The sequence below is a fragment of the Coffea arabica genome, chromosome 1c (assembly GCF_036785885.1).
Source record: "Coffea arabica cultivar ET-39 chromosome 1c, Coffea Arabica ET-39 HiFi, whole genome shotgun sequence".
Lineage (NCBI taxonomy): Eukaryota > Viridiplantae > Streptophyta > Magnoliopsida > Gentianales > Rubiaceae > Coffea > Coffea arabica.
Genome location: NC_092310.1, coordinates 50170337 through 50188715, shown reverse-complemented (window position 1 = coordinate 50188715; position 18379 = coordinate 50170337). Strand labels below are relative to the sequence as shown.

At 34.0% G+C, this 18379-nt stretch overlaps 2 protein-coding genes across 3 annotated transcripts; both read left to right on the top strand.

Moving 5' to 3' along the window:
- Positions 1 to 2869: 2869 nt before the first annotated feature.
- On the top strand, positions 2870 to 5674 carry LOC113726421 (uncharacterized protein At2g27730, mitochondrial-like). Its single transcript, XM_027250128.2, has 4 exons — positions 2870 to 3005; positions 3427 to 3553; positions 4696 to 4734; positions 5163 to 5674. The coding sequence occupies exons 2-4, from the start codon at positions 3452 to 3454 to the stop codon at positions 5370 to 5372; spliced, it is 351 nt and encodes a 116-aa protein (XP_027105929.2). The 5' UTR covers positions 2870 to 3005; positions 3427 to 3451; the 3' UTR covers positions 5373 to 5674.
- Positions 5675 to 9733: 4059 nt separating this feature from the next.
- On the top strand, positions 9734 to 16740 carry LOC113726411 (rho GTPase-activating protein 1-like). 2 transcript variants are annotated; one of them, XM_072075633.1, is made up of 5 exons: positions 9734 to 11009; positions 13051 to 13171; positions 13303 to 13422; positions 15010 to 15240; positions 15976 to 16740. In XM_072075633.1, exons 1-5 carry the CDS (start codon positions 10480 to 10482, stop codon positions 16552 to 16554), a joined length of 1581 nt encoding a protein of 526 aa, XP_071931734.1. In that variant the 5' UTR covers positions 9734 to 10479; the 3' UTR covers positions 16555 to 16740. The 2 variants fall into 2 exon arrangements, with proteins under 2 accessions (XP_071931734.1, XP_071931737.1); XM_072075636.1 differs by having other exon boundaries at positions 9736 to 10937.
- The last annotated feature ends 1639 nt before the right edge of the window (positions 16741 to 18379 follow it).

The following is an 18379-nucleotide window of genomic DNA, read 5'->3' as shown; positions in this document are numbered from 1 at the left end:
CAACTTGTTAGCCTGACTATAGAATTCGAATTAGAACCGATTAATTAAATGGTTTTATTACACAACTCAATAAAATGAATTATTACAAAAAAAAAAAGTTACAAATATTGAATAGATTTACATTGTGAAATCAAATATATAGATACATATATATGTTTTTGGTTTAAAACAAAATTGTTAGATTTAAACACATTTATACATCTATTGAATAATATATGTACAACTACAATTAGTCTGTTTAGGTGAAATCAAATATAATTATATTACATACTATCAATAATATATGTACAACTACAATTAGTCTGTTTAGGTGAAATCAAATAGAATTATATAACATACTATTTGTATTGTTCAAGTGAATTTAAATAGATATATACATGAATTTAAATAAAAACTATTCGTATACATGATTAAAAAGGGATGAAAAATTCATTTTGTGAAATGTAAAAGATGAAACAATTCATTTTGTGAAATATAAGAGACTATAGATCAAATTATATAAATTTTGATTTGACAATTTTGCCCTTAAAAATTAATCACATGCAAGGCACACACTGAATTCCGATTAAAAACTAGTCAGAAACCTAGGTAAGGATCAAATTTGATCAATGTGAATTTGTAAGGGATATAAAATTACACTTTTAAAAATGAATGACGAAAAAAATCATTTTATAAAATGTGATGGATGTTTTGAACAATTTTGCCTTTTAAGTAACCATGTATCACAATTATACTTTGGATTATTATCATTTTACTCCCTTAATGTTTGGCGTTACTATTAATTTCCTCTTTAATGTTATTTTTAGTCATTTTATCCCAAAATTAATGGTTAAACTTAACGGAGTTTTTTATTAATTTAAGTGATAAGACGTATTTAACATTTAAATTTATTATTACTTTATCCCCCATAAATTATAACTTTATTATCAGTTTACCCCATAAAGTAATTTTTTAGACAATTTATCCTATCATTAAACCAACTTAAAAAGTTAAAAAACTTTGGAAGATAGACCCACTTTTTTTTTTGTATAAAACAATAATAAAAAATTTAGAGTGGTTCTTCTCCTTTTTAGTATGAAGAAAAAAAAAGTCAAAATATTAATCTCTTTCTTATTGGCAATCTTATTTATATTGAAAAAAAGTAGAAAAATGGGTGAGAGAGAGAGAGAATTGAATTACTTTTTTTTAATACAAACAAGAAAGGATTCAATATTTTTATTATATTAAAATTATTTTATTTTTCTGTTTACTACCCAGTTTCAATTCTAATTTAGAGAATATTAAAGTAATACGATAATACTAGATTCTTCCGTATTTTTTCTTTTTTTTTGCAAAATCTAATTTTCCATTTCCTTCTGTCCTATCTCCTTTTCTTTTCCAAGTATTAATAAGTGTGAAAGAAGAAATTTGAGAAAACCCTTTTATTTTTATGTTTTTTGAATCTTAGAGTGGAAAAAATGAAGAATAATTATTCCAATTTTTTATTTTTAATTATATATAAAAAAGGTAAATGCATTCAAACATTTTTTAACATACTTTTTATATTAACGATGGGGTAAAATATCTAGAAGAGAATAAAGCGATTATATTACTATAATTTAAAGGGATAAAGTGATAATAATAATGTAGTAATGCTATAAAATAAAAGAGTATTGTTGTCAAAATTTTATTAACTTGCTGAGTTGAATTACCTATATGGTGAAGCAACAAAAAGATAACATTATGCGGTAAATTGATAGTAATGATATAATTAAAGGGGGGCAAAGTGATAATAATGCTTATCTTTTTACCTTACATACATTAAATGACAAAATCGCTACCATATAATTTTTGTATAGAAAATTCAAAAAATATTAATCCAAATGGAACATATTTTTGTAATTTGAAAAGTGAAGGAATTTGTTGCTACTAAATTTGGGAGTGCTAATATGAATTCACAAGAATTCAATTGATTGCACCATTTGAAAAACAAAAGCATGATATTTAACAATATCATAGGACAAGAATATGTTTTAAATTAATTCGTGAACCAATCAAAGTAAATAGCAAACAAATTTTGATGCTCAACAACTTTTACATCAAATTTTAAGGTTAAATTCTTGTTCAGACTAAAGTTGAAATTCTAAAAATTAGAGATCTTAAAATTTGTTTAAAAGAAAAGGTTAAATTCATGCCCAATAAGATATAGTAACAAAATTTGAAACTTATGTGCAAATAAATCTAAGGTATTCATGGTGTACTAGATGATTTTAGTTTGATGAATATCCATTATTTTAATGCTAAAATTCCCACACAAATAATTATGAGCTCCTTAAGAACACTAAAACCAGACCTTTGTACATTGATTTTAGTTTGATGAATATCCATTTTTTTAATGCTAAAATTCCCACATAAATAATTATGAGCTCCTTAAGAACACTAAAACCAGACCTTTGTACATTGAACTTGTTCAATTTGATTATCCTCGTTTAGGTTACACCAATATTAATAATCTAGCAAGATACACTGAAAAATATGAGTAATTTTTTTGTATACTGCTAGTATACAATTTTTTTATACTAGCATGTTTAAACCATGTTACATAACATTAATTTAAATTTAAAAGTCAAATCATGTATACGTTCATAACTATTAGTGTAAAAATTTACCACAATGTTAGGGCATAAAAAGTTAATCCAAAAAATATATAGCACTTCAAATTATCCAAAATATATTTTCCCAAGATAATTTAATATTAGTAGTTCCTAATACTGGAAACTTGTGCAGAAAACGAAGATGATGTTTGTGGGCTTTGTATGTTCTAAGCCCAGAATGGTATTGGACCGGTCCACAAAATCAATTCTTTTCTTGAGCCCCAGGTATTGTGCTTCTTATTAGAAAACTACTACTAATCCGCTGGTACAACTTTCTAGTCTGCTGACGTATTTTCTTCCCAATCTACAACAAAACCCACGCAGAACTCTATTCAGCTACTCTCACAATTTTCTCTCAATCCGAATTTATTGGTAAGCACCCAACCTCTTGATTTTTTTTCATATTTTTATTTAATTTGGAGTATTTTTCTGATTTTTTTTTTTCGCATGCATATCCTGCATTATTAGTTGAAGCGGTTCGAAATCAGATGAATTTATTTCGATTGTATGAAGTTCTACATTTTGTGGATTCTGGCTTGTGGGTTTTGCCTCTACATTACTAATATTCTCTTTTTGTTGGGTTTTTTAAGGATTTTTAATTATTATTGTTATACATGTTTTTTCGTTTAAAATTCATTGGCAAAAAATTTTTGGACTGTTTAATTTTTGTTGTGAATCTATGATGGGATCGATTCATTTTCTTGATTATATGTTTAGATTTCGGTTTAGTTTGCTAAAGCAGTAGGTTAGTGTAGTCAGTGGAAGATTTTGTAATTATCTACGTTTTTGACAGGGAATTCTTGTTAAGGCAGCTCACAATGGCGAGTAGGATGGCTATGAGATATGTTTCTCGCAGGTTCTCTAGCAGTGGCAAAGTTCTCAGTGAGGAGGAAAAAGCTGCAGAAAATGTCTACATCAAGGTTAATAAGTACTGTTGTTTATTTGGGATATTGGGTTTCTTTTTCCTGATTGATCTTTTGGATGTTGCTGCTGGGTTGCAATTTACTTACGCATTCAGTTTTGATTTTTAGTTGCATATTTTTATGAAGGTGCTGTATCCTTTTTGGCATTTCCTGATTGTGTTCTATTTTCGGCATAGTTATCTGAGCTGCTAGACAGTTTGTATCTGTTTCTTGTTCTGTGTCTAGAACTGTATCCATACACAGAAAGGATCATACATGTGCATTATTGTATATTATCGGCTTTGGTACCTAAAGCAAATGATTAGTCGGAAATGTCAAAATTCTGAATGCTTATGTTTCCTGCAGGAGTTGTAAGTTGTTTTTTATGTTTTTCTCGTATGCTTGACTAAATCTTTATAGGAAGATCGCATATTCTGGTTCTCAAATGCTTGGGGTTGGGTATATTGAGTACTCTGACATTTGATGGTATTGATACTCCTCAAAAGGCTTCATGTTTCGATGGTTCTTATTTTGAGTAAAATCTAACAACTCAGATCCCTCAGTTATGCAGCTGGCAAGCACCAAGTCATATTCTAGTGTTTGTTGTGTGATTCTCAAGTCTAAACTAGGTCATGAATCTTCAAACAGTGTTGAATTCTGTTGGATGTCTAGTCTAAGAATGGCTCTTATGTGGATAAAGCATGTTTAATGTGTTTAATAGACATGATCACTGGTAGGCGTTCCATTTGTTGGGCTTCTCAGTGCTAGTCTAGGGTTTACTGTGCATTTCTAGAAACTTAAGTTTGCTGTTTTGACTCTGTCCCTTTTCCTGTTCGATGTTGATTGGTCACCCTACCGCACAAAGGATTTCAGATTGAAAAAAAGATATTTATGTCTAGCTCTCTCTTGATGGCACATGAAAATTGATCTTATTACTTGGTCTTTTCTCCTTTTACTCATTCTTCTACTCCTAAGGTTAGGAAATTAATTTCCTCAGAGCCGTAATGGAGGATAAATGTATGAATTCAGAACTATTTATGATGTAGTTATAATTATTATACATGAATTTCTGCTTCTCTATGTTGACTTGATTGTTCATTTCAATTTCCTTTGTGTAGATCAAATTCTTTAACTGCTGCATTTGTTTGTTTGCTCTGCAGAAAATTGAGCAAGAGAAGTTGGAGAAGCTTGCACGCAAGGTACACAAAAAAATGGCTATGATTTTACCTTGTTGTTTGTGAACTATTAGTGGTTCAGTTTATACACTTTTAATTCAAAATATTCTGCAGAGTGGAAAGAAAATTCTCAGTTACTTTGACACTAGGGAAAGGAATCGTCAGATTAATTTGCGACATGATAATCATCTTGGTGATTGAATATTTGCTGCTTTGGTGTGTTCTAGCCAGAATTTGTTTGGCCTTTTAGTATGTTGCATATTTTCTAGCACAACATTTTAGTTTGCATATTTGTAATTCATTCTCATCAACGTGTTATCCTATGTGGTGATATGATATCCAATTGAGGCGAGATTTAAATGTGTTCATAATGTGTTTACTTTCTGCTGTTATGAGCTTCATGATTTCACTTAAATTTTGAATCTTAAATCTTCGTGGCAAATTTCTAACAGGGACCAAAAGCAGAAGAGACAGCAGCAGGCTCAGGGGGTTCAGGATCTGTTGCTGATGCTAAACCTAGTGCTCAGAGCTCCTCAACACCTGGTGTGTCAACTGACAAGTATAGAAACTATGCAGTTGTTGCTGGAGCGGTGACTCTTCTTGGTGCTGGGGGTTGGTACTTATTGTCAAAAGACAAGAAAGCAGAAGAAGTGCATGACTAAGGCAAATTTACACAAAGCTATGGCTAAGAGGAAATAATGCAGAGACTAATCTTTGATGTGTTACCTCTTCTCTTCCCCCCTTGTAACGAGCACTTTTACACTAAATGGTGGATATACAGTGTGAAGCTGAGATATAATAACTTGTCTGCTACTTTGTGACGATTTTATCCATGTTAATTCTAGTAAACTACAGCTCTTTTAGAGGAGGAGGAAGCACACGCTGATACATGCAAATGATTTTTGAGTTGATCTGTTCTCTATAGATTCCGACTTGCGATATTATAAGATTTTCCTTTCTCCTACTGCTGCTTTATGGTTTATGAAGCAAATTTATGGTATTCGTTGTATGTATCCACTGCATTTACAGGAAAATGCTGGGCTTCAAGTTGTGCCCTGTACCCTTTGCAGAGGAATGAAAAAAATTAGGCCTGAAAATTTTAGAAACGGAAGGACGTAGATGGTGGATCTTTTATGACAGGAAGATGAAGGCAAATTGAAAGTTTGGAAGGCTCTAGGTCTCTTGGCAGACTTTTTTCTTCCCTCAAAATGAAGGGATGAAGCCTGAAGTAAAGGAAATTACAGTGCAGTGATATAAATTTCATTTTTGTCATGGGGGAAAGCTTGAGATCAATGCACAATTTGTTGATTTGAACGTGCAACCCAAAATGATTCCTTACAGCTTAGTCTATTGAAAGAAAGCTAGAAGTTGATGGCTTGACATTCCAGACTTGGGTGAGCGTGAAAATGCAACAGCGGATGTGACTTCAAAAAACTTCAGGAGGAGAGAAATTTATGCCTCTCTAATCTTCCTAAGCACAGCAAATATAGCTCCAACCACAGCAATCACCACCCCTGAAAATAGAAGGGTGGACTTGAGGTTATCAGGCATCCCATGCTTGTTTTCTTTCCTTTCTGCATCAGCTTTTTCATTCTGCAAATTGCCAGCAAGTTCCAATGTAGTAGTAAATCAAGTCAACCAATACAAGAACAACTCAAAACACCTCTGAATTTTAGGAAAATCATAAAATTAAGAACATCTTTTGGGTTAGTTCTCAACTGATTCTTGATCTTGGCAACATCTTTTGGCTAATTTTTGAAGTCGGAATCCTAAAATTAAGAACCTCCACGTTTTGGGCCTCAACCTTAGAATCAGAATAGCACATAATTGCAAAAAAGGTGGCACTTAATTGTAGCCAAGCCAAGATTACAAGAAAGGTGACCAGTTAAGATTTAAGCCATGGTACATAGCTTTGTTCTTCAATACATAACAAAACTATATACAGTACATTTTTTTTTCTCTCCTTTTGGGACATAAGCAAAGACAAAAGCAACACAGAAATTAGAGCTTACAAAGCATGAAAGTTATAAAATAACATAAAGGGTCAGCAAATTTCGTACCTTTAGTTGTTTAGAAGAGGTGGGAATATCAGGATTAAGAAGAAAATCAGAATCAAGTTCTTGCTCTATCTCTCCATCACCTAATTGATCATAACTTATAGCAGCTGCAGCCATTTGATCAGCTTCTTGATCAGGAGTACTGGCCATAATTGCACTTCTTGATTTCCTTAAATTAACGTCTGAGGTGCAAATTAATCTCTAATTAGTACTAGGAAGCAAAAGAATCATCAAGAATAAATATAGCAGAAATTGTACTTGAGATTTAAAAAAAAAAAAAAAAAAGGCAAAAGAGAAACTATGAAGAGGAAGCTAGAGGGCATATGACACGTGGATTACATGTGTTTTGCTTCTTCGGCTTCACGTGTCTTCTGGGCTAGTACAGCACAACACCGTCGCTGCGAGATATATAATATACTTTTTGATGGATGTAAATAATCATGTTGTAAGCTTTGTCCACAACTTCTACTTCATATATTTTTTTAAATTTTTTGTTCAAAATTATTTTGGGTTAATTACATGGATCGCCCGTGAAATTTGACATAATTCCAAAAATCTCCCATGCAACACTACACCTTGATTGTGTTTCCCTCATTGTATTATATTCCCTCTGTTTCACTTTGATATTCTTGTTTTTATTTTTCATTCATCTCAAATTATATTTCACTTTCTGTTGAAAAATATACTAATTAACTTTTAATTTATCTAAAATACCCTTATTTAATGTACTTTTACTGTCAGTGAGTGTAATCCACCTTATTCAATAATTGCTCTGATTCATGCCTTGAATAGTGCAATTTTCTATTTAGTATTATTATTATAATTAAAATAAAGGTATAATGATTAGTCATACTCCTAATATTAGCATAAGGGTATTAAAAAAATATAGTAGGTTAGGTTTACTCTTCCGACAAAGTTAACTAATTTTTCTAAAATTATGTGAAAAAAAAAACAAAACTATCAAAATGGGATGGTGGGAGTATTATATGCAAGGAGATTTTTAAATTGGCATGCATATTTTTGTTGGATAATTTAGCCAAGAAGGGCAGTCGTTATAAATTCTATAATTTGGAAAACTACTTGAGAAACTCATGAAATTTTAATAAATCTTCACCTTTAATTAAAAAAAAAAAACTTAGAAGTGAGACTAGGGAGTTCAAGAGGAAAAGCTTATGATGTCCCTTTTTAAGGTACTCAATCCACTACCTAAATTATCCAACAAAGTGAGAAAAACGTAATGATTAGAGAGCTCCATCCTCATTAAGTCGTCTTAATTTTGAGTAAAGACGAATCTGGCTTGGCAAGTTAATTATAGATTCAATATGATACTCAAGTAGGCTCAACTACATTTATGCCACACTTTTATGTCTATTACCACACACATCTATTTTCACTCAGCAATGTACTTTGAATGGGCATAATTTCCATCTACCAAGTTCATAAAAGAATGAAGAAATGATGCCCAAAATCCCTTTTCATGGTAACCGGAATTGGCACAAATCTACCACGATCATAGGAATATATGTTACAAATTCACTATCTTTGGCATTAGATGTGAACAACAATTAGTACAGACACCAGCAAAGACTTGTAAAATGCACTTGGTAAAACTTATTGCGCATTTTGCTTTGACACATAGTAGTATGTTTTCCATTGAGTAAAGATCAAGCGTAAGTAAGGGTAATTTACCAAACATGATTATCAATCTAGGAAGTTTCCTAGACTTGGTACATCAGAAGCGAGAAATGACTGGCGTTTTGATGGTTGCATGATATGATTGATTCTTGACCAAAATCATTGAGATTAGTAAGTTAAGTTGGTCTCCAATCAAGGTGAAGGTTGTTATGACACATTTATTAGACTAGTAGTAAATAAATTTTCTGTTGTCCTGCTTGAATTTGAGCAAGCACATGCAATAATTAACTACACTTTTAAATCCGACAAAATTTTGTGTCAAGTAAATCATGGCAGGGTCAGAACTAACAAGTAATGAAGCTGGTGCGAGGGTGGTTGTAGATGAATCCAGCAAGGTACCAGGAAAAAAACTGCTGTACAATAAGGGTCATTTGTTATTATTATTACTATTACTATTATTTTCCTTCAAGGACCATTACAAGGATAAAAACCAAATGTCTGGAAAAGGGCAATGAGTTTTGGTGATTGTGGAGTTAAGGGTCAAAACACTAATGAGTTAGAGTTAGACAGTGGATTTATTTGATTCATGCGTTTAAAACTTTGTCTTGAGATACAATGTAATATTAGATGTTGCAAATTGATCCTCTAAATTGTAAGAAAAGAGGGATATAACCATATCTTCAAGCAGATGAGCAGTCATCTTGCTGGATATATATATATGTATATATATGGCATAGCATGATTCATTGATTGCTCTCATTTGGGACCCTTGATATGAATGAACCATCAATTGCTATCACTCTATCTTTTGATCCCAAAACTTGAGCAACATGTTATTGTTGCATTATTGCTCGAAGAATATCCTTGTTTGGATTGCATTTTTCTGAATTTTTTTTTTTATAGAAAAATTACTGTAGCGATTTGATATATGTAAGGTAAAAAGGTGATTGATAAATGTGTTCACGGAAAACGTATCAATTTCTCTTTGAAAAATTGCTGTCCAAACAAGAAGAAAAACATAGAATAAATGAAGAAGAAATTACAAATGGATGCTTGAAAATGAAGAAGAAAAACAGAGAATAAATGAAGAAGAAATTACAAATGGATGCTTGAAAATGAAGAAGAAAAACAGAGAATAAATGAACCCTGGAATGCTTTTTCTCAAGGGATTAAAACTGAATTCAATGAATTGAAAGTTGAGAGAAGAACAATTAATGACATCAACTTTGACCCCAAATGACAAAAACTGATCTATATATTTCTGATGTGGCATAATCTTACTGGATACACCAAGATACCCAAAAGAATATTAGGCCAGAGTAACAATTAGGCCAAAAAGACCCCTGACGAGCAGCTCAGATGTCTGATGAGGTACCGGGATCCAAAGCAAGAACACATCTTCAAGATATCACCTTCTGAAGTGAATCTCCCCAAAACCCAATTTCACACACTAAACACTTGCAGACTCACACATACACAATACACTACTATGTCCTAGATTTATATATAGGAGTAGTATAATGTATATAGATAGTAATTTTTCTGCTAACTTTATGGCTTTCCCCTCTTCTCACTCTCCATTTCCTCTTCTCTCTCCTCGAGCACATATCTGATTTCTTCAACGCTTCCATCATTCAAGAGCAAGCCAGAACAGAGCCAACAACACAAGAAAGAAACGTATACTAATAAAAAATGGGAAAAATTAGTCATCAGTCAGCGGTTCATGATTCTCACGTCCCATCTCTCCTCACTCCTTACCATTCCTTCAATCTAACTCTTGTATAACTGCTACCCCTTTATACGAATCTCTCGCAGTATTCCATTTTTTTTCATATTATTCATGCATCCCATTCGTTGCCTCCCTCAAACTATAACCACCAGTCCACCACCATATTGACATTTTACATCAAGATTGAATCTTTCCACCCCATTTCTTCCATTTTTTTAGACCCTTTACCAAATCTTGAAGAGCCCATATTTTAATTCTCAAGAAAAAGACAAGAGATTCTTGCTTTGTTGATTTTTTTTTGGGAAAATAAAAAAAGCCCATTTTTTGGTTCTACTGAAAAGGCCAGCCATGACAGAGGTACTCCACTCATCTTCCTCCTCTTCTTCTCCTTCAATTTCCACCCCAACCGACAATGGGACATTGTTTCAGTCTTTTCTGAGAAGAAGAGAAGAAGAGGAAGAAGAAATTATTGCTAGAATTACCGGTAGTGAGGGGGAAAGTGAAGAAGAAGGAGGAGAAGTGAAAGAAAAAGAGAACAAGGAGAGAAGGGATCATCAGCTGTCTTTACTAGCTTTTCTGGTGACATTGATTAGGAAAAGTTTTTGGATGGCTTGCAAGACTACTACTGGCGGTGGTGGAAGAGAAGAGCTTGGTGGTAGAGTTGGAGTTGCTGCAGGAGGGATGGAGATTGGGTGGCCCACTAATGTCCGCCATGTTGCACATGTCACCTTTGATAGGTTTAATGGCTTCTTGGGTTTGCCTGTTGAGTTTGAGCCTGAAGTCCCCAGAAGGGCTCCTAGTGCTAGGTACATTCTTTCTTTCTTTTTCTTGCCTGTTGAGTTTGAGCCTGAAGTCCCCAGAAGGGCTCCTAGCGCTAGGTACATTCTTTCTTTCTTTCTTTTTCTTCCTTCTGGTTATTTATTTATCCTGAAATGTAGACGAATTTTCTTTTTCTTGGATTTTGGAATTCTCCATTGTAATTTGTGTTGTTTGTTCGTGTACGTGTGCATTTTGGGTTCAGGGTCTTGAACTTGTGAGACTTTTTTGTTGGTGAATTGTTACTTGTGTTTAATAGGAAATTTTGGAATTGGACAAAATAATTTTTGTATCAATGAGCACTTATGTAGCTGATTCTTTTATTGAACGTTTACTAGCTTGATGGTTTTTCTTGAACGCAATTCTGTAAATTTAGGTTTTCCTTGCTGCTGTTTAACTGGCTGTACGTTTTGCTTATGATTCTATCAGTTCATTTGGCACATTAGATATATGGCACAAAAGTTGGATTACTGGTTCTTCCAAATTGAGATCTAGCTTCAGTCAAATGGTCTAGGGACTGAAACTTATATGCGAGTAGAGCTTTATAAGTAAAAATTTGTTGGTTGAACACCTTTTATGATACTTCAGTAATTTATTTCTCAATTTTAATGTGGGTTAAGGTATATGGGAAGGTGTGGACTTGCTATACTTTACCTCTGAGATATTAAAAGACAGGATTGATTAGTTTTCCTGCATTGAGTTTCTTCTCAAACTGTAACTGGAAAAGATGTTTCCAGAAATATGACCAGAGTTTCCTTATCTTGAAAAAAAAGATAAGCTGGAGTTTGGCTTAAACCCTGGCTTCTACTAATCTATATGCTTATTCTACTGTGTTTGTACCAATTTGCTTTCTGAGAGAACTCATCTTTAGCTGTAACCAAAAAATGATTTCCTGTCAAAACTGCGTTTATCCATCTTCTTTTTGTGATGAGATACAATATGTTCCTCCACTTTGAATCAGTGCATGAATCTACTTATTCATTTGTGCTTTTGTTATCCTCTAAAACAAATCTGTATCTGCTAAGGGAGCATTTAATTTTGCTTTCTGCTGTTCTCTGTTCTTGCCCATTCAATATGAGTTATACGTCAACCTCCAATTGTGTATCAAGTAATTTGGTAGATGTCTCGAACCTTTCTTTTGTTGCAAGTGATAATGCACAAAAGTAGTTTGTATATCCTTCCTCGTCTTGTCTGTGAGCTACCAAATAACTCCCTTGTTATGTGCATTAGGAAAGTGTTGTCTATAAACTGATATTCATTGGCCAAAATGTGCATTATCTCATTCCCCTGGGACACTACTGTTTTCTGGACCTTACAACCTTGCTTGGACCAAGATGGGGCACCTGCATATTTGGATCTTTGAGATCGAGGTGTCCTTCATTTGTTTCTTTTAATGGCAAGCAGGATTGGCATGGGATTGAAGCCCATTATGTGAAGGTTAACTGGAGACCCTTTTCTTTGGTGAACTCTCTTTTTCAAGATTGACCTAATTTTCACGAAACAGGTGATGATACTAGTTGATATTTTGAGAAGTTGGATCTGCTTTAGTTTGCAAATGACTTCTGGTACTTGCCCAATCTCAAATTTGGCAAATACCAAATACAAGGGGGAAGAGAGGAAGAGGTAGGGAGAGGGAGATAGCTTCAGTGGAAAAGTGGGTTCTTGAGATAAAGGTGTTTATGTTTCTATTAAGAGCTGCACATCTGGTATATATGAGCATATGCATTTTCAGAAACTTCCCATGTCTGGATGCCTGCCTTGGCTGGTTTGATCTTGCGTTTATGTATGACAAGTTTGTAATGCAATGTGTGTTATCCACCACTAACTCATGTATTCATGGATGGAATTTAGAGCTATTTTATAGTATGCTGTTTGCTTATCTTTATATCAGTTGTAAATCTCTTTAATCATGCACCAAGTAGAATATAATCTGGACTTGGTTCCTTGGGGTGTCCAGAAGTTAACATCTTTATTTTCATTCCTACATATTTGCAATGTTTCAATGTGTAGTTTACATCTTTGAGAATCCATTTTAAGTGTTAATCATTTTCTTAGCATGAGTGTGTCCTCACTGTTAGTGACTTTTTGAACTTGAACCAACAGTGCCACTGTTTTTGGAGTTTCCACAGAATCCATGCAGTTATCATTTGACTCCAGAGGGAACAGTATTCCAACAATCCTTTTACTTATGCAAGGACGTTTGTATGCTCAAGGTGGCCTACAGGTGAAGACTTTTTGTTAGGATCTTCTGTTTCATTCATGAAATACATTTCTCTGTATGGCTAGTAAACTCTCCACAACCTACCCTTTAATAAAATTCACAAGCTTTGAAGTTTAACTTTTCAACTTATGCAGGCAGAAGGCATTTTCAGAATAAATGCAGAAAATAGCCAGGAAGAGTATGTGAGGGACCAATTAAATGGGGGAACTGTTCCAGAAGGCATTGATGTTCACTGTTTGGCTGGCCTAATCAAGGTGCACCTCAAATGCATTTCGTATTCTGTTATTTGATAATGTCTTGTTCATGATGGCATTAACGGGGAAGCTAGGATGAATGTACATTAATGAAATTTTTATATGTATATTTACCTCTGTTTTTTCAGTTTCTCCCATGGCTGTTTAACTTTATTAGAGGGATATTTTGCAATCATCCTGACCTCAAAATATGAGTAGATATGACTGCCATATCCTTTTTTAGTTATAACTTTGCTTCTTCTGTTGGACAATATTAATGTGAGTGCATATTTATATTACAAGTTAGTAGATATGGATGGTTTATGTTAAGATCATTCGTGTTTATAATGATACATATCTTGTTAAAGGCATAACCTAGATCATACAGTATTGAGACTGACAGAGTGCTTGAGCCATTGATATCTATCCTAAGTGTTATCAAGCAGTTAAAAGTTGAACTAACCTGACAACCTGGTATATATTACTTCTTCTATTTTTTTTTTCTATATGCTAATAAACAATTACAAACCTTTGCTGGGCTTTTCGTTGTAATAAAGGTTCCCGCTTATTGTTCTTGTTTGTATTCTGGAAATGAAGCCCATCTGAATTACCTCTCATTTTTTGTGAATAAATTTGGGGAATTCTAGCTTGTTAAGTACTTCTCCATTTAGTGTATCATACATTTAATGGAATTACTGATTCTATTGGCCTTTGCTATACATGTATTCTTAAGTAAATATGTTCATTTCCCTGTGATTGTGTTTTGCTGTATGAAATCTTATATATAGAATTTTGACATAGTGTTTTGATACTCGCATTATGCAATAAGCTCCTTGATATAGCACATCTAACCTTGAAAGTTGTAATGTGTTAATTCGATTATTCTGTACCCTAGTGTCAGCTCATGCCTTTTATAATCAACTGAAGTATAACTTCTTTGTAATTCATCACCATACTGATGATTATTGTCAGTAACTGAATGATAAAGACTACCCAGAGTCCCATTAGCTTATTGACCAACAATGAAATTCTGCGCTAAGATGGAAGTTCAACATCTTAGGTAGTATCAATTAATCATCTTTTTGGGCTCAGTTTTGGGCATTAATTGACTACATAGGATGGAGATTGTTGGTTATGTAGAATGTAATTAGGTGAATATGTGGACTTTTATGATTAAGCATTAGATATGAAATCTAGATTATAAATCTCTACCAAATGAATTCTACTTGTAATCTGCTTCTGTTTTTTCATAGAGTACGAAGATTGTTTCAAATTTTCCTTTGTTTTCTTTATATCTGGGTTTGCTGGGTTTGATGATTATATTCGTTCCTCTCTCTCTCTCTCTCTCTCTCTCTTAAGTGTCTTTGGAGCAGAAGCAAGAAGAAATTCATCTTCTTGGGCCAGTCCAAATATCTTAAACAGTTGCATAAAAACGGATTGATTATATGCTTTGGGAAAAGATCTGTGTTTGGAAAAATTCTGATTAGTTGTACTTGCTTTTGAGTTTGCAACAGTTACTCTTTGCAGTAGGCATTTTATTTTGCTAACCCATTGACTAGTAGTCACTGCAAGTTTTAGGGTTGACTTAATTTTCACATGATCCTGCAGGCTTGGTTCAGAGAACTCCCTAGGGGTGTATTAGACCCTATCTCGCCTGAGCAGATCATGCAATGCCAAACAATGGAGGATTGTGCAGCACTTGTGAGGCTTCTACCCCCATCTGAAGCTGCTCTACTGGATTGGGCAATCAACTTGATGGCAGATGTCGTTCAATTGGAACATCTAAACAAGATGAACTCACGCAACATTGCCATGGTATTTGCACCCAATATGACACAGGTAATGTTCTAGCAGCTACTTATCTTTTAACTTTTATTCTTTTAACATTCAATTCAATAATGCTGTAAGTTTTGATGGCATTAGGATGAACATCTAATTTAACTTTTTTTTTTATTAAATCAACTTTGCTTCCTTTTGGTTATTGTGATTTGTATTAAGCTAATGATTCACTTTTCTCCGCTGCATACCTGAAAACATACTTTGTTCTACTTAAAGAAAAGGTATAAGAATAAAATCTTAGTTTTTGTCCATTGAGGAACTAAGCTTCCAAGGCAGAATTCTTCACACACAAATGTCAGATGCTATGACAATATACCACTTCCAGGAAATTTGGTAAGCTTAAAAGGGAAAAACTTACTGAGACCAACTTAAAGATACTTTTAAGAGAAGGAATGATAATTTTAGACCATTTCTATCATCTCTATGTGTGTATTACTATCTCATTCTGGCCCAGCCATAAGAATTTTGACAGCAGCATCATACTTGAAATTATGCATCTCTGAAGTGACAGTAGGAGTTATAATGGGCATCTGTAACTGTTCCAACTCCACTGTACCTCCCAAAAAGAAAAAGGAAAAAAGAAAAACCTGTCCGAATGTTAACATATTTATGGTGACCTTATCTATATGGTGAGCTTCGCTAATCATACTTTTGCTCTTCTTGAATTTATTCTTAACAATATCCTTTGTTCCTTTTAACTGAGTTGATTTTTTTTAATTCTTTTTCCTTCTGCAGATGGCTGATCCATTGACTGCATTAATGTATGCAGTCCAAGTAATGAATTTCCTCAAGACTCTTATTGAGAAGACCTTAAGAGACAGAGAAGATTCGGTTGTAGAACAAGCTTCCATGTTCCACCGTGAACCCTATGATGAGAACGGACATCAGAGTCCAGAGGTTTGTGTGGAGGATGCTACTGAGTCAAATGAAGAGCCAGAACCTTTGTTCGTGGCTGGAGAACCTGAGCCAGATAGTGCTTCTGAGTGTCAGCAAGTAGATAACATTAGCGTTGCGGAGTATGTCAGTTCTTCAACTTCTCCTGAAGAATGTTCTGATGAAAGTGTGTCTAGTGGAACTCCCGTTGGTCCCTATACAGCAACCAATCTAGCAAGTGGTCCAAGGACTGACATCAAAGAGAGCATCCCAGAAAGCAGAACTGGCCAGTCCAGTGATTCCATTCAGATGAACTGTACTAAGAGAACAGAGGAGCAGCATATGGTGGCTCTAGCTATTGGAGTTCAGAATAAGAGCAAAGGAATCAGCAATTTGAGCCGTATAAACTCCCTGACAGAGAGAATTGAAGCCTGGCGTTAATGATGCCCAATAACTTAGCACAACTGACTTCATGATGAAACAATTCTGCGTTCAGTTTGATACTTTGATATGTGAAAAATTGTGAATTACCATGTAGTGCTACTCAGTGGTTTGCGACATCTGTTTCACTTTCAAGCGTACACTTAATAGCTTCTATCCTGAACATCATCAAGAAAATGATTTTCATGTGTTTGGTTTCAGTTGGCATCCACGGATGTCAGCATGAGATGGGTGATGGTGCTTCTTCTGGAGCCTAGTCCACAGTCTTCCCTTAAGATTTCAAAGGCAAATTCTCTTATCATTTTCTTGTGGAAGCTGGTTGTGGTGCATGCATCTTTTGATGCACCAGGACCACGTCACAGATATGGATGTTGTTTGCACCACTACTATCTGATGGTGGTAAATTTTCAAGCCAATAACACTGGAAAAGCATAATATCCTGTGGATTTTGGATTCTCACTAGTTGCCTCAGTAGAAATCCTCATCCCTGGATTCTTTAGACAGCCCAGAGATCTGAAAGATCCAGCAGGGTGGCCAGTAGTTGTTGACCAATATGGAATATTCTTTAAGCACCGGCGCTATAGACTTGGATTTATCAAAGCCAAGGATAGGCAACACTAAAGCCAAAATAGCATACTTTTCGTTTGTCATTTTGGGTAGAGATGGAACTTCGAGAAGCCTAATGCACATAAAGTTCAAATACTCCATTTCTTGAATCTACTGGATGGGAATATTACTGGGATCTCATGGTAATTGAAACTAATGTTGTCGGTCGTTATACTTTCTTTTTTGGGACGACAATCCATCTATGATGTAAAGTAAAGTGTAGTGAACATCAAATTTTGCTCACAAAACAGGTTCAAACAGTTGAGGATCACATCAAGAAAAATTGACTTGATGAAGCCTTTCATGAATCAGTACTAACATCCATCCTGATAGGGAAAACTTGAGAGGTGGGAGTTGCTGATATGCTAAGAAGTGTTCGTTGTGGTTTTGGGGTTTTAACAGATCACATCAGTATGCTCTGTAAAGCATTCTGCAGTGCCAGTACAGATTAGGAGTTGCAATAAAGTTGCTGAGCTTGTGATCCCATTTATAGCACAGCCCTCTTTGCAAATATCGTTCATCGTCTTCAGTGGCTTGCTAACTGCTTTTTAAACCTTCCATTCGCACTCCCAATATGTGTACAAAGTAGATGCAAATGAGGAATTCTTTAACCTTCACACGCAAGCAAATGGATTACCTATGAACGGAGAAGAACTCCAATTTCAGCTAAGATAAGATTTTTATGTCAGAAAAGAGTACCATTTTGCCTTTGCATGTAGAATTCAAGAACATCTATTATTTATGGGTTAATCACGTTTAATCCCCTTAAAGAATACCCCATTTTTCAGTTTACCCCATAATCTTTAATTTTGCTCACTTAACCCCATTTATGACAAAATTACTATTGCATTATTTTGACTTTTCATTTACCTTGTTTTTCTTTCTTTTATTTCTTTTTCTCTTTTTTCTTTATTTAATTCTTCCTCTTTCCCACAAAAATCTTCACATTAATGATTGAAATTAAAAAAAGAAATTGTAGAGATATATCTTCTACTTAAATGATTAAAAAAATATTCAAATCACTTTCCTAAAATACAATTTTTTTAGCCTTTCAATTCTTTTAATTTTGGATTTTCCTCTTTCCTTTCTAGTTTCTCATTTTATTCTCAAGAAAATATCATAAGATAAAATTGTTTTCCTTTCTTTTATTTCTTTCTTCTCTCTTTCATCCTTCCCAATAGAAATTCCATTTCAACAAAAATTTTTGTTTTGAGTTTGT